The sequence below is a fragment of the Crocodylus siamensis genome, chromosome 9, assembly GCF_052110815.1.
Source record: "Crocodylus siamensis isolate JL-2025a chromosome 9, ASM5211081v1, whole genome shotgun sequence".
In the NCBI taxonomy this organism is placed as follows: domain Eukaryota; kingdom Metazoa; phylum Chordata; order Crocodylia; family Crocodylidae; genus Crocodylus; species Crocodylus siamensis.
In genome coordinates this window covers 58,988,939-59,001,046 of record NC_143403.1, presented here as the reverse complement: position 1 = coordinate 59,001,046, position 12,108 = coordinate 58,988,939, and the positions used below count along the sequence as shown (strand labels likewise).

The 12,108-nt window shown below is 46.0% G+C and overlaps 1 protein-coding gene across 13 annotated transcripts in view; it reads left to right on the top strand.

Moving 5' to 3' along the window:
- HIC2 (HIC ZBTB transcriptional repressor 2) overlaps positions 1–11,752 on the top strand; it is a 107,162-nt gene extending 95,410 nt beyond the window's left edge. For all 13 annotated transcript variants that reach the window (XM_090063706.1, XM_090063718.1, XM_090063715.1 and 10 more), the window contains one exon: positions 6,513–11,752. In XM_090063706.1, coding sequence (XP_089919832.1) covers positions 6,549–8,261 — 1,713 coding nt within the window. In that variant the 5' untranslated portion in view covers positions 6,513–6,548 and the 3' untranslated portion in view covers positions 8,262–11,752. The remainder of the gene's footprint in view (positions 1–6,512) is intronic.
- The last annotated feature ends 356 nt before the right edge of the window (positions 11,753–12,108 follow it).

Below are 12,108 nucleotides of genomic sequence, written 5' to 3'. Positions count from 1 at the left end.
CACCTTCTTTCCTTCCCCCACCTGCTCTTTCTCTTTCTCAGAAGAGAGAATAGGAAAAATATTACCTGGTGCTCCTGATTCCAGCCCCACTTGACCTGTGTTCAGGGAGCTGGGGGACAGTCCCTGATAACAGTGATCACTAGAGCTAGTATTGCCACTCTTGACCTTGTGGAGTGTGCTTGGTTACCCTCCTTGGGGCTTTGTGGAGCATCACTGGTCTGTAAGAGCCCACATTGCCCACAGCACAGCCCAAACGCAAATGGAAAATAACCATGTTAACAGTGTTCCTGCAATGCAAATAGCCTCTCTGCACCAAGGAAAAGTGTGAAATGAGTTGCAGAACAGTGGTGATGCCCTTGCAAGGCTCTTTTTACACAAGATGCTTTAGGAAGTGGTAGGTATTCTCAGCCTCTGATACAGAAAGGAAGACCGAGGCTCGGGGAGGTGAAATGATTTACCCTTGGACTTTGAAGGGGTTCAGTGGTAGTTGGGAGACCGGGCACATTTTTCTGTCTGTTAGGGCTAGAGGAGCCCAAGAAAATTTGTTGGGGGGAGAAGGCAGTAGGATTGTAGAAAAGTAGGGCTGGAAGGGATCTCACAAAGTCATCTCGTCCAGTCCCCTGCTCAAGGCAGGATCAGTCCAGCCAAGTGTCTGTCCAGCCTGCTCTTCAAAATTTCCCGGGATGGAGATTCCACAACTTCTCTAGGTAGCCTGTTCCAGTGTTTGACCACCGTCAGTCAGGAAGTTCCTCCTATTCTCTAACCTCTGCTACAGCTCGAGACCATTGAAGGGAAGATTCTTCCCGTTCAGAGAAGAAAAATCCTGTTCACATTCACTGCTGTGCAGTGTGGCAGCTGGGGAGAATAAGTGCCTACGCAAGCAAAGTACAGTACCACCTTTTCCTTTTGTTTATTAAAATACTTGCGGTTATAGCAGCTGCTTTGATGCGTGGTTTCCAATCCCTGTTAGATTTGATCTGTCTGAGAGTGGCTGCCTATTCTGTCTCTCAGTGCCCAACCTTCTTCCCACCCAGGAGCTCTCTAAATGAAATGAGGGATTCCTTAGACCTGCCTTTTGATGGATTTTTCTTTGCAACGATGTTAGATTTTAAAATATACACAGTGTTTGAAAACACACCAGTCTAAAACTCAGCAGCAAGTTCAAATAGTGTCTCCTGCCAGAGGTTGCAGAGATGACACGCTACAGTCTCATTTGCAGTTACTTTTCGGGAGAGACTTAATTATCCGTGAGGTTTTTAAATAATCCTGAACATGTAATGGGCTTTTTGACTTCATCCTGTTCAGTATTTTTTTTTCTTTTGTTCCTGCCCTTATGTATTCTGACAGTCTAATTTTAACCAATTTCCTTTCTGGAGTCCTGATGGCAAAACTGAAGGAGGATTAAGTTTCTTCTCAGGCAGCCGAGCTCTTAGAACATGTGTTGTGTTCTGCACAGTCTTCATGCCCCTCATGCATTGATTACCAGCTCTCTGTCATTTGGTTCCTTTGCTTGTGAAGACCCTCCCAGCTCCTAAGGAGTGTAGCTTTATTTTATGTGGAATAGCCTCTTGGAAGTGTGACACTTATGCTCTCTGAATTTTACCTCACTGTCCAAGGGCAGACACTTGTCTGTGGGAGCGTTACAGGCATTTTACTCCATTTTATTTCTGTCCCTTATTGCACATGACAAGCTTGTGGAGGTCCCCAGCTCTGGAAATGGTGTGAGCCAAAGGTTGCTGCTGCTGCAGGGTCAGTGACTAGGTGAGAAGACTGGAAAAGGAGCCTTTCCAGTTATTCCTAATACAACACTAGTTGCACACGTTGGCTCCTGTTGGTGCTGGGCAAAGTGCAAGTTCTTTTTCAGGAGGTTCTTTAGACGTAGCGCTTGAAGATCCACTCTCCTTGCAAAGACATGAATGAGTACGCAAAGATTTGGCTGTAAAGTCATGTTCCCCATTGCTTTTATTGGGGAAAAACCCATACTCCTAATTGCATCCAAACTGATACCTGCTGTTTGGGAGCAATCTGGGGACTACTGGTGATCTCTCCTTTCTCAGAAGTTGTAGGACAATTCCTGCACCCATCTCATGAGCAAGACGGTTTGTTCTTGTCTCATAGTACATCCCTGACAAGTAGATGTTTGGAGTTAATGTCTGAATAAATATCTTCAGTGGATTTATGAAGATGTGTTCAGCACTGCACAAGCCAGGTCAGGGCTGCTAGGTTTTGCTGGCACAGCTGTGTCAGTCAGAGGTGAGATCCACTGATGCATCTGTGCTAGCAAAGCCCTACATGCAGATGCAGTTATAACAGCAACAACACAGCTCTGCTGTTGTCACGTGCTGGTGCAGTTCTACCAGCAAAGGGCTTCTGTGCATAGTCCTGGCCAAGTATTGCCTTGCTCTTTTGGAGTTTGCTATGCCATTGCTGTTGCTGTGCCAGTGCCTGGAATTGAAAAGTGACCACTCGTTTTGAACCTACAACCCTGTAACTAAGAACACATTTGTTTCCCATTGCTCCTACATAAAAGTACCACATGGAAGTAACTGCCTAGAATCCCTGATGCTGACGGGAATCCTGATGCTTTGAGATCTCTGAGGTACCGAAGTAGAAATCACTAAACAGCCTATACCACGTTGTCTTCTCACCTAAAGATGACAGCAAGGTTGAAGGTTGCATTTTCTTTTACAGCAGGGGCGGGCAAGTATTGCGGGCGGAGGGCCACTTACTGAGTTTTCGCAAGCCATTGAGGGCTGTGTACCAGGCAGCCAGGCACAGCTAAATATTAATTTTCTAAATTTTTTAAGGGCCCCACGGGCCAGATAGAATAGCTTGGCGGGCCGCATTTTGCCCACCCCTACTTTATAGTCTTCAGGGAGGATCTTGAAGCTAACAGAGCTGAAATCCTGATTCTTCCACCCCCACATTACAGACAGGTGCACGTAGAGCTGTTTTTTTTTGTGCTGCAGTAAAAAAAATGGGTAACCCAGGCACTTTGAGAGGATCTTGCACAGCCACCTCCTTAACTTATTTGGACAGAAGCAAAACCAAGTATCTTTCCCATGGCCCTGGTTTCTCTGCAGTACCTGGTATCAGACAAGCGCCTGCAATTCATGCATGTCACAGTGGATGCGTGCTGCTTGGCTTTCAGATTGCTCTTTCTAAATGACACACTGGAAAAGAAGCGGGTTTCAGCTCACTGATCTATATTCTTTATTAGCCTGGATAGGTGAGAGGCTTTTGCCCCTCCTTTCCTACAGCTCTCATTTATAGAATAGCTTAGACTTCTTAGCAGGGAGTGGGGGTATGCTATATTCAAGCAGGGCAACCATCATGTTTGTAGAACCGTGTGACTAGCTGAGCACTTTGCTCTTCTTGAGCAATGAGTACTTATAGATAGGTGCTATTTGGCTATGTTGTAAGTAATGTTTCTCCCCTTCTCTATGCACATATCTCAGTGACCCAGCAGCAAGTCATTTTACTGGGCTGGCTAGATAAACATGGGTATCTGGTGCCTGTGTGCTGGTGTCTCTTCCCCTTAATCGGCAGTTCCGGAAACTAGCTATTAAAACCAGACAAGCTTCATGTGTGCTGTGACTTTCCAGTATGACTAATTCCAGTCCACATTGTGAAAGGGCTTGTCGGTGTCACAGTAGAGATCCTGGTCCCTTCAGGTTTTTGTGATGCTGGCACGAATTTCTCTGACATCCACTGCACATGGGGGTGGAGGAAGATGAAGAAAAGACATGATGAGTACTTGGTGCAGGCTTGTATTGTGTTCCTTGTCTGACATCTTTTCTAACAAATATCCAGCCCTAGAAACAGTGTTAACCCGCGTGGTAGAGGCCAGATTCACCAATATACTCTGGTTCTTTTGTGTTATTGAAAAAGCAGAGAACAATGGAGTGTACCCATTTAACTATGCCATAGGTCCAAATAAAAAGAATTTGCCCAGAAAGTTTTACCAAAGGCCTCACAGTTGGCAGATCAACCTGCTAACCAGAGGTAGAATGATTGTTTGACAAAACTGCTTAGTGCTGCAGGAGCGCTGGAGCAATCTGCCAGCAGACTCGAGGAGAAATAGTCGTGTGGCTTATGACTGGCAGGTTTTCCTCACAATCATAAGGACTAGAAACTTTGTTCATTGAAAACGTACATGGTGCAGAAATTAATGGTGTAGGACCACCACCCTTGCTAGGGAAATCTTACCATTCATCGCTGGTTTGTAGAAGAGTGGATTTTTCAAGCCTTGGTATTGACTACATCATTTAGTATTTTTTTTTTTCCCTGAGTACACAAGGCTTGACCCAGAGGAATAATAATTCAGATCTAATGCCTCATCATTTGAAAGCTGATGGGACTCAGTGTAGTAATGGGAAGCTCAAGCAGTAAAAACATTAACTGTTAACTAGCTTACTGAGCTTAAAAGAGAAAATTAACCTCTTCACTGCTACCAGAGTGTTACTGTGCTCTAGATCTATTTCCTAGGAGAAATCCCTTTGAATAATACAACAAACCACGTACATCCATTGGACCCAGAGTGGGAGAGAAAAGCAGCAGGCAGTAGTGTGAACGAGGCCTAGTGAAAGCAAACTGGGGAGAAATTCTCTTTGCAGTTCTGGATTGCCTGGGATGAAGAATGTGTCCGAGTTCTGTGCTGGAGCAGTCAGTACATGAGCAAGGTCTGAAGGTGCCAGCTCTTCTCTTCCCCCTTTTACTTCCATCAAAACTTCAGTGGCAGATCTGCACTCAGTTCCTGGACAATTTTAACTGTGTGTTTGAAACTGGTATAGTTAAATAGTCATTTAACTTTTAAATGATTCTGGTGTGGACCAGTTGCACCATTGTAAAAGTGGTTATTGTTAAAATTTCCTATTATAAATTTGCAGGGAATATATCACTGTGATACAAAGCACCTAACACAACTATAATTGAGTCCACATGAGGTTTGCTTTGATTTTAACAATATTGGGATGAAGCCATTTCATTAACCAACATCATTTTGTACTTATTTTTATTGTGTGTAGCATAAGCCCAAGTAACAGAGGTGGTAAAAAGAATGACCAGCCTGGCAGATCTGTCCAAAAGAACCACTGTGGGGTTTTATGGCCTCCAGACATCCAGCTCAATTCTTTCTTCCTTTGCATCTCACTTACAACCAGTTTTGGAGGCCAGTTCTTTTGCTGAAGTCCACTGATTGAGTTTCAGTATAATTAGAGCTGTTGAAAACACTAGTGGTTTTATTCGTAATTTAAAAGTGAATTGGAACCAATTCTTGAGTCTATGACCAGAGGGAGAGAATGGTAGATATTTTGCAGACTAACTGCGGACTAGTGTGTCGTGGTATGTGTTGGGTACTGCTGAACTTCAGTAACCGTTTTGTTTAATAAGAAGAATGTCAAATTTTTGGCTGAAGAAGACACACCTGTGCTACTATGTATGTCAGCAGAGTGGGTTTGTTTCCTGAGGCCTAGGGGTGGATTTTGAGAGTGTGAAACCAGATAACATAGTATGAAAAACACTTGAGATGTGATTACATAGGGTCCCTAACCTATTGTGGGCATCACAGTGTCCGGGAAATCCACAAATGTAACACAGTCTCATGCTGTGCCTGCCAGGCATTTCTAATGATGCTTGGAAAATCACTAGATCTCTTGACAGTTCACACTCATGAGTATCTATCTATGTGCAATCTATCCATATAGATGGAGTTGATATACATCTCTCTCATGTTGTCATCTGTTAGGAGTATGTCCTGTGAAAGGATGCAACAGCATGAAATGAGGCACTTGATATTATTATTTATTTTTAATTATTATTATTAGTTTAAACAAAACCCTAAAATATGTCCGTGTTTCATTTTCTTTGCTTTATTTTTGAAACAAGGAAACTACTTCAAGATGAGCTCTTTAAAGAACTGATAACAATACTTAGGCCTTCATTGTCCAAGAGCATGGGACGAAGAATGTGTCCGAGTTCCTAGTTAGGGAGCCTGGTCTTTTCCTTGTTGACCTCAGTGATCAGGATGTAAACTTGAACAGGAGCCAATTTTCAAACCTGACACTTTATTTTATTTTGTTAAGGGTATAAAGTTTCTCCCTTTCATGCCTCAATGCAACTAAATTGCATTTTAGATGGAATTAAGCCCTGCGAATAATGCTTTTACCCCAGAGCAGTTTTGTTTTGTAAGATTAAGAGTTCAAAAAGAACCTACGTGTTACGGCAGTGATGCTGCTGTTACTTGAATGCTTTTAGCTGTCAAGCCTCAAGCTAGCCAGGGCTTCCCTTCTTTGGCTCCTTGAGGCAGGGTCTTTCAGCATGTTGGGGCTTTGGCCTTGGTTTCTGTAAAGACTCCTGAGGATTTTGCATGCAAAATGTTCTTCTGTCTCCCCTTTTCAGGAGCCCAGTTTTCAGGTCTGGAATGCCTAAGTCAGTGTCAAACAAAAATGCTAAATATAGGTGGGTCCAAGCAGAAACAGTGGGCTCACAGTACCCGTTCTTCTGTCTTGCAGGTGGTAAAGCGAAGGTGAAAGGAAGAGAAGGTGGAGATGGAACTGCCAAATCATGCCAAACAACTGCTACTGCAGCTGAATCAGCAACGAGCCAAAGGTTTCCTCTGTGACGTGATCATAGTGGTAGAAAATGCCCTGTTTCGTGCCCACAAGAACATCCTGGCAGCCAGCAGCATGTACTTCAAATCCCTCGTCCTGCATGACAACCTAATTAACCTAGACACGGACATGGTGAACCCCACCGTGTTCCGACAGATCTTGGACTTTATTTATACTGGGAAGCTCTTAACGACTGACCAGCCCGGTGAACAGAACTTTAATGCTCTCCTCACCGCAGCAAGCTACCTCCAACTGCACGACCTGGCAGCTCTCTGCAGAAAGAAGCTGAAACGGAACGGGAAATCTTTCGCTGGCAGGGCCGGCGGCCTCGGTGTTGGGAGACCTGCCAGGAGCCAGAGACTTTCCACGGCATCGGTCATCCAAACTCGTTATTCAGGGTCGACTGAGGGGATGAAGGGCTCACACTCAAAGGAGCTGTCAAAGGGAAAGGTCTCTGACGATGAGGTCTTCATTAGCAGCTCCAACCAAGAAAACTCTCACTCCTTAAGCAGAGGAGCCAGCAAGAATGGTAGCGGCAGCAGCGGCAGTGCAAATGGGAGCACCGGCGACCAGGAGCTAGGCCTCGATCTGTCCAAAAAAAGCCCGTCGCTACCTGCCACAGCCTCCCAGGATGACATGCAGCACAGCGAAAGCCAGCATGGCTCTCCCCAATCTGCCTCAGCCCCCGCAGCCAACAGTGCCTCATCATTCGACGAGTCTGCAGTCGGAGTCCCCCAGAGCACAGCAGACAGCAGCGAACCCATAGACATGGATGTGGGCGAGGAGAGCCACTCCTTGTCGGAGAGTGGCCAGCGCAAGAGCCTCAGGCACTCGGCTCGCAAGAAGGAGTGGATCAAGAGAGACAACACCTTCGACCGCAAGGATGGGGGCAAAGACCGAGAGGAGGGGGACGGGCTGCCCAATGGCATCCTGATGGGTCCCTTGTCCAAGTCAGCAGAGCGGAGCCTGGGTGGTGCCTACGGCCCAGAGCTACCGTTCCAGTGTAAAGAGGAGGTGGAGAACGGCAAGGAGAACAGCGATGACAGCTGCCAGAGCGAGAGCGAGAGCGGTGGGCACACGAGTGCCAACTACATCTACCGGCAGGAAGGGTTTGAGCCGGTTGCCTATGGTGACAACCTGTATGTCTGCATCCCCTGTGGAAAGGGCTTCCCCAGCTCTGAGCAGCTCAACGCCCATGTGGAGACGCACACCGAGGAAGACCTTTACATCAAGGAGGAAGGCACGTACGGCGGCAAGGAGGAGGCTGAGGATTTGTCCAACCCCAACCAGCCCTACGGCGCGGAGTCCCGACCTTTTAAGTGTTCGGTGTGTGAGAAGAGCTACAAGGATCCAGCCACTCTGCGACAGCATGAGAAGACTCACTGGCTGACGCGGCCCTTCCCTTGCAACATCTGCGGCAAAATGTTCACGCAGCGGGGCACCATGACACGACACATGCGCAGCCACTTAGGGCTCAAGCCCTTTGCTTGTGAGGAATGCGGGATGCGCTTTACCCGGCAGTACCGACTGACAGAGCATATGCGTGTCCACTCAGGAGAAAAACCCTACGAATGTCAACTGTGTGGTGGGAAGTTCACCCAGCAGCGCAATCTGATCAGCCACCTGCGAATGCATACCTCTCCCACATAAGCCAAAGACTCCACAAATGAGCTTCGAGCCCATCCGCAGTGATTTACCTTTCTGTAGACTTGCTGCTTAAAAAGGGCAACTCCCCTCCTCTGTTCAGTCACGGGCGGCCTCAATAAACGTAGCTTTAATATTTTTTAAAAAAGAAACGAGGTCCACAGCAGAGCTGATGCTACTTGCAGAGCAGCCCTCCCCCCGTCCTCTTTTCCTGAATGTCAGTGGTCTGGTAAGAAATGCCTCTTATTTGGTGGGTGTTGCTCTGTTGACTCCAGCCAGGTAAGAGAAGAGGGGTCTCCTCCTCCTTGGATGGAGAGAGATTTCATCACCCAGAGAGACGTCAGATCAGTGCTGATGAAACAGGCTCTCCCAGCCCTCTCTTTGCACTTCTGCAGTGCTTCACAGCCCTTAAACCCAGTGTTATTTCTTGCCCAGACAAGGGCTGCCAGTGGAAACTGTCATCCACTGGCTACCATCTCTTTTCCTTTTCTGTGACCGTTTTGTTAATAACCAGGCTCAATAAGGGCATTTCTTGCCACTGAAAGAAATAAACGTGTAGTCTTTGTTGTAGCCCAAGTGGCTACAAACCCATGTAGCATTTGCCTCTGGTACAACCTGTGCAGAAGCTGTGGCTGTGGACTGACTGTAACAGGGTTGGCGGCCCCTTTACATTCTGTGGGAAGCCGTGATGGTGGTGGGAGCTGTCGTCCTATCCCGTGGGCTAGCGATGGCAAAAGCAGCCTACCTAGGTGTGTGCCAAGTCGAGTGTCTCAGTTAAGGAGATGGCAACACTTCCTGTTTCTTTTTGGGTTCAATCCTTAACCTTGGCACGCTCAACCACATGCCATCCCCTGTCCCCGTCCCTACCCAAGCATACACCTCTTCAGCCTTACCCATGACTGAACAGGGATTTGGATGGCCCTGGGAATTTCTTTCAGTGAGCAGGGGGTCGTCTTTACTTTTCTAGTAGTTTCGTATGAATATTCTTTGCTTAGAGGTACTTGTTTTATTAAAGGAAAAACCATTGTAACGTTTATGTGAATGTTTGAACTGGAAGGTCTGAGGTTAACTCGGGGGGTGGGGTGGGGAGGGGGTTTGATGTAGGCTGGACTTGCTACAAGTTCCTTAGGTACTTTTTTATTATTTTTTTTTTTTATTTTATTTTTTGTGCGTGTGTATGTTTTTAGCTTTCCTCCCTCACTAAAGAGCGAGTCTGTATGGACAGGCCCGTTACCTTTGCTACCTCTTGAATTCATGAGAACAATAAGATGGTTAGTGAAAGATTAGGCTTTTTTTTTTCCTCTTATTGTAAGTAAATGTATAAAGTAGATGCTAAATTAAAGTTAAGGGATTTTTACCACCCCGTCCTTCCATCAAAAGTCAGCTAGGAAAATGTAAAAGCAGAGCTCGGCCAAAGACAAAGAAAAGTATTAAGCCAGAGGCCCCACTGAATGCTTAGGATGGCTCTCACGCCATGTTTCCGGGTTTTCTGTAGTCGCTTTTAGATTTAAAAAAAAAAAAAGAAAAAAAAAAAAAGGAAACTTCTTAAAGCTTTTGGGCCCTTTCCGGCTTTGTTCATTGAATCTGGATGCTATGGGGAAAAAAAAGTCCCCTCCACTCCCCCACCACATCTGGGTCAATGTGTAAACACCTGGCAGGACAGAGGGTGAGGGTGGAGCAGGCTATAACTTACTAGAATCCAGAGTGCAATAAGGTAAGGGAAAGGGGGAGGGGGAAAAAAACCCAAACCAAAGTGTTTCATATCCTCCCTTTTAGCAAAAGTAACACACACACAAAAAGACAGAAAAATGAAGAAAAAAAAAATTAAGGAACAAAATGTTCATGCAACATCTGCATAAAACATCACAGCCAACAGCTGCTATTGGTTTAGGAGAGAAGACAGAGAGCTTAGCCCACCGATTCTTGGCCCCTTGACTTTGTTGGCATGACCTTGTGGAAAGCTATGGCTTATTTTATTTCAAGCCTCCTGTGACTGTGGTGGTAAAAATTGACAGCCAGTAGAATCATCCCTTCTGAATTGAGTACGGTTTACAATTGTGTTTGTTTTATTTTTATTTTTTCGCTCAGAACCATTGTCCTCTCTATCTGTGGGGTTTGCCAAACCCTGCGTTTGTCTTTTTTTGGGGGGTGGGGGTGGGGGAGGGGAAAAAGCAAACTTTTTTTTTTAAGTTTAGACCAAAAAAAGAAAAAAAAAAAAGTAAAAAAATGTTTAAAAAAGCGAGCATGTTCAACTAAAACAAAGAAATATAAGCTTCATTTCCTATAGGGTTTTTTCTGTTAAGGTAGACTAGTCCATAGGAAGTCTTTTGGGTCATTTGAATGAACTGAGGAAACTGGAATCCAGGCTCCATGCAATACAAACCAAACCATGCTGAGCCTTGGCCTGGTGTCATGTTACAGGGAACACGCGTGCCCCCATCCTGGCTGCTTGCCTACCCAGCCACCCTCCCCTCCTCACACCACCCGGTGGTACTAGTGCCATTGTCTTTTTTAGCTCTTGGACTCTCACTTGAGTGTCATGGGGCACCCATGGGGAGAAAGGATCCTTTTTTTTGTTGTTGTGCTGAGATGCGCCCTTTCTAAGTGTCTTTAGCATTTCCACGTTAAAAATGCATTGAATTCTTCTCCCCGCTAGCCCTTGCCAACCCCCCGCCCCCTGAAAACGTCCCTCAAAACAGCCTTCAGGGGGGGCAGCAAAGCCTCTGCCCCCCACCGTTTCCTCAGAGAAGGCTTTCACAGGGCCAAGGACACCAGTGCAAGATTCACTCCTAGGTATTTTATCCTGCCTTCCATGACTTCCCTCCCGCCAAAGGTCCTAAAGCTGAGTCCCCCGCTGACGTAGGCTGCAGCCAGAGTGGCGTTTCCTCTTGCCACTGGCTCTTGAAGCCCCTGAGCCCAGAGTTTCACAAGGATTTTTAGCTCTTTTTGTTCAGGGGCATGCGGCTGTTGACGGGGCTCCAAGTCTTGGGGCTTTTGGGTTTCTTTGTTTTATTTTTGCAGTTTTTTTCTTTTCTTTTCCTGTTTCACTTCGTGGTGCTACAGTGAATGTCTCCATTCCATGCTGCGGTTCGCCGAGGGGCCTCTGCCGCACCTTCCCACCCCGCAGCCGCAGCCGGGACTGGCGATGGCCGGGCTCCACGTTGCCAGACCAAAACGGCAGGCCAGGCAGGAGCGCGTGCAGCATCCTCCCTCCATTAACTAGCTCAAGCTGTGACTGACTGAGCCAAGACATGGAGCAGCCCCTAGGTGCAGGGAGCCCTAAGAGCTAGGCCCTGTTCGAGGGCCAGTAACTTGCTCCCCCTTGTTTGACAAGGTTCCCGGTGAGGGTGCTTGTGTCTGGTTTTTTGCCCCCCTGCCCTCAATTTTACTTCTGAAGCCTTGAGAAACATTTTGAAGTTTCAGGACTCAATGCTATATAATTTTTAAAGGAACCTCATTATCGTTTCCCTCCCGGCCCCCCCTCAGCACTTAAACAATACGACATAAAGTCTGTGTACAGCGAGAGTATTGTACAAAAGGAAATTTTGTTTTTCTTTTTTTCCGGTAGCTGCGTAGAGTTGTGTTCCATAGACTGAGTATAAACATTTTCCAAATTGTGACAGTAATAATGAATAACGAATAATACTCAAAACTTCAGGGACTGTTCGAGGCCTGCTTTGGGCCTAGACACTCAACTGCATTTGTACGACATAGTATTGTATCAAACATTTTTCTGTATTTTAATGAGAAAGCAAAACACTAGTTTCATATTTAAGATTTTAAGAGTTTTAGGGTTGGGGGGAGGGAGTTACATTTTTTGATTTCTTATTTTTATTTTATTTTTATTTTAAGT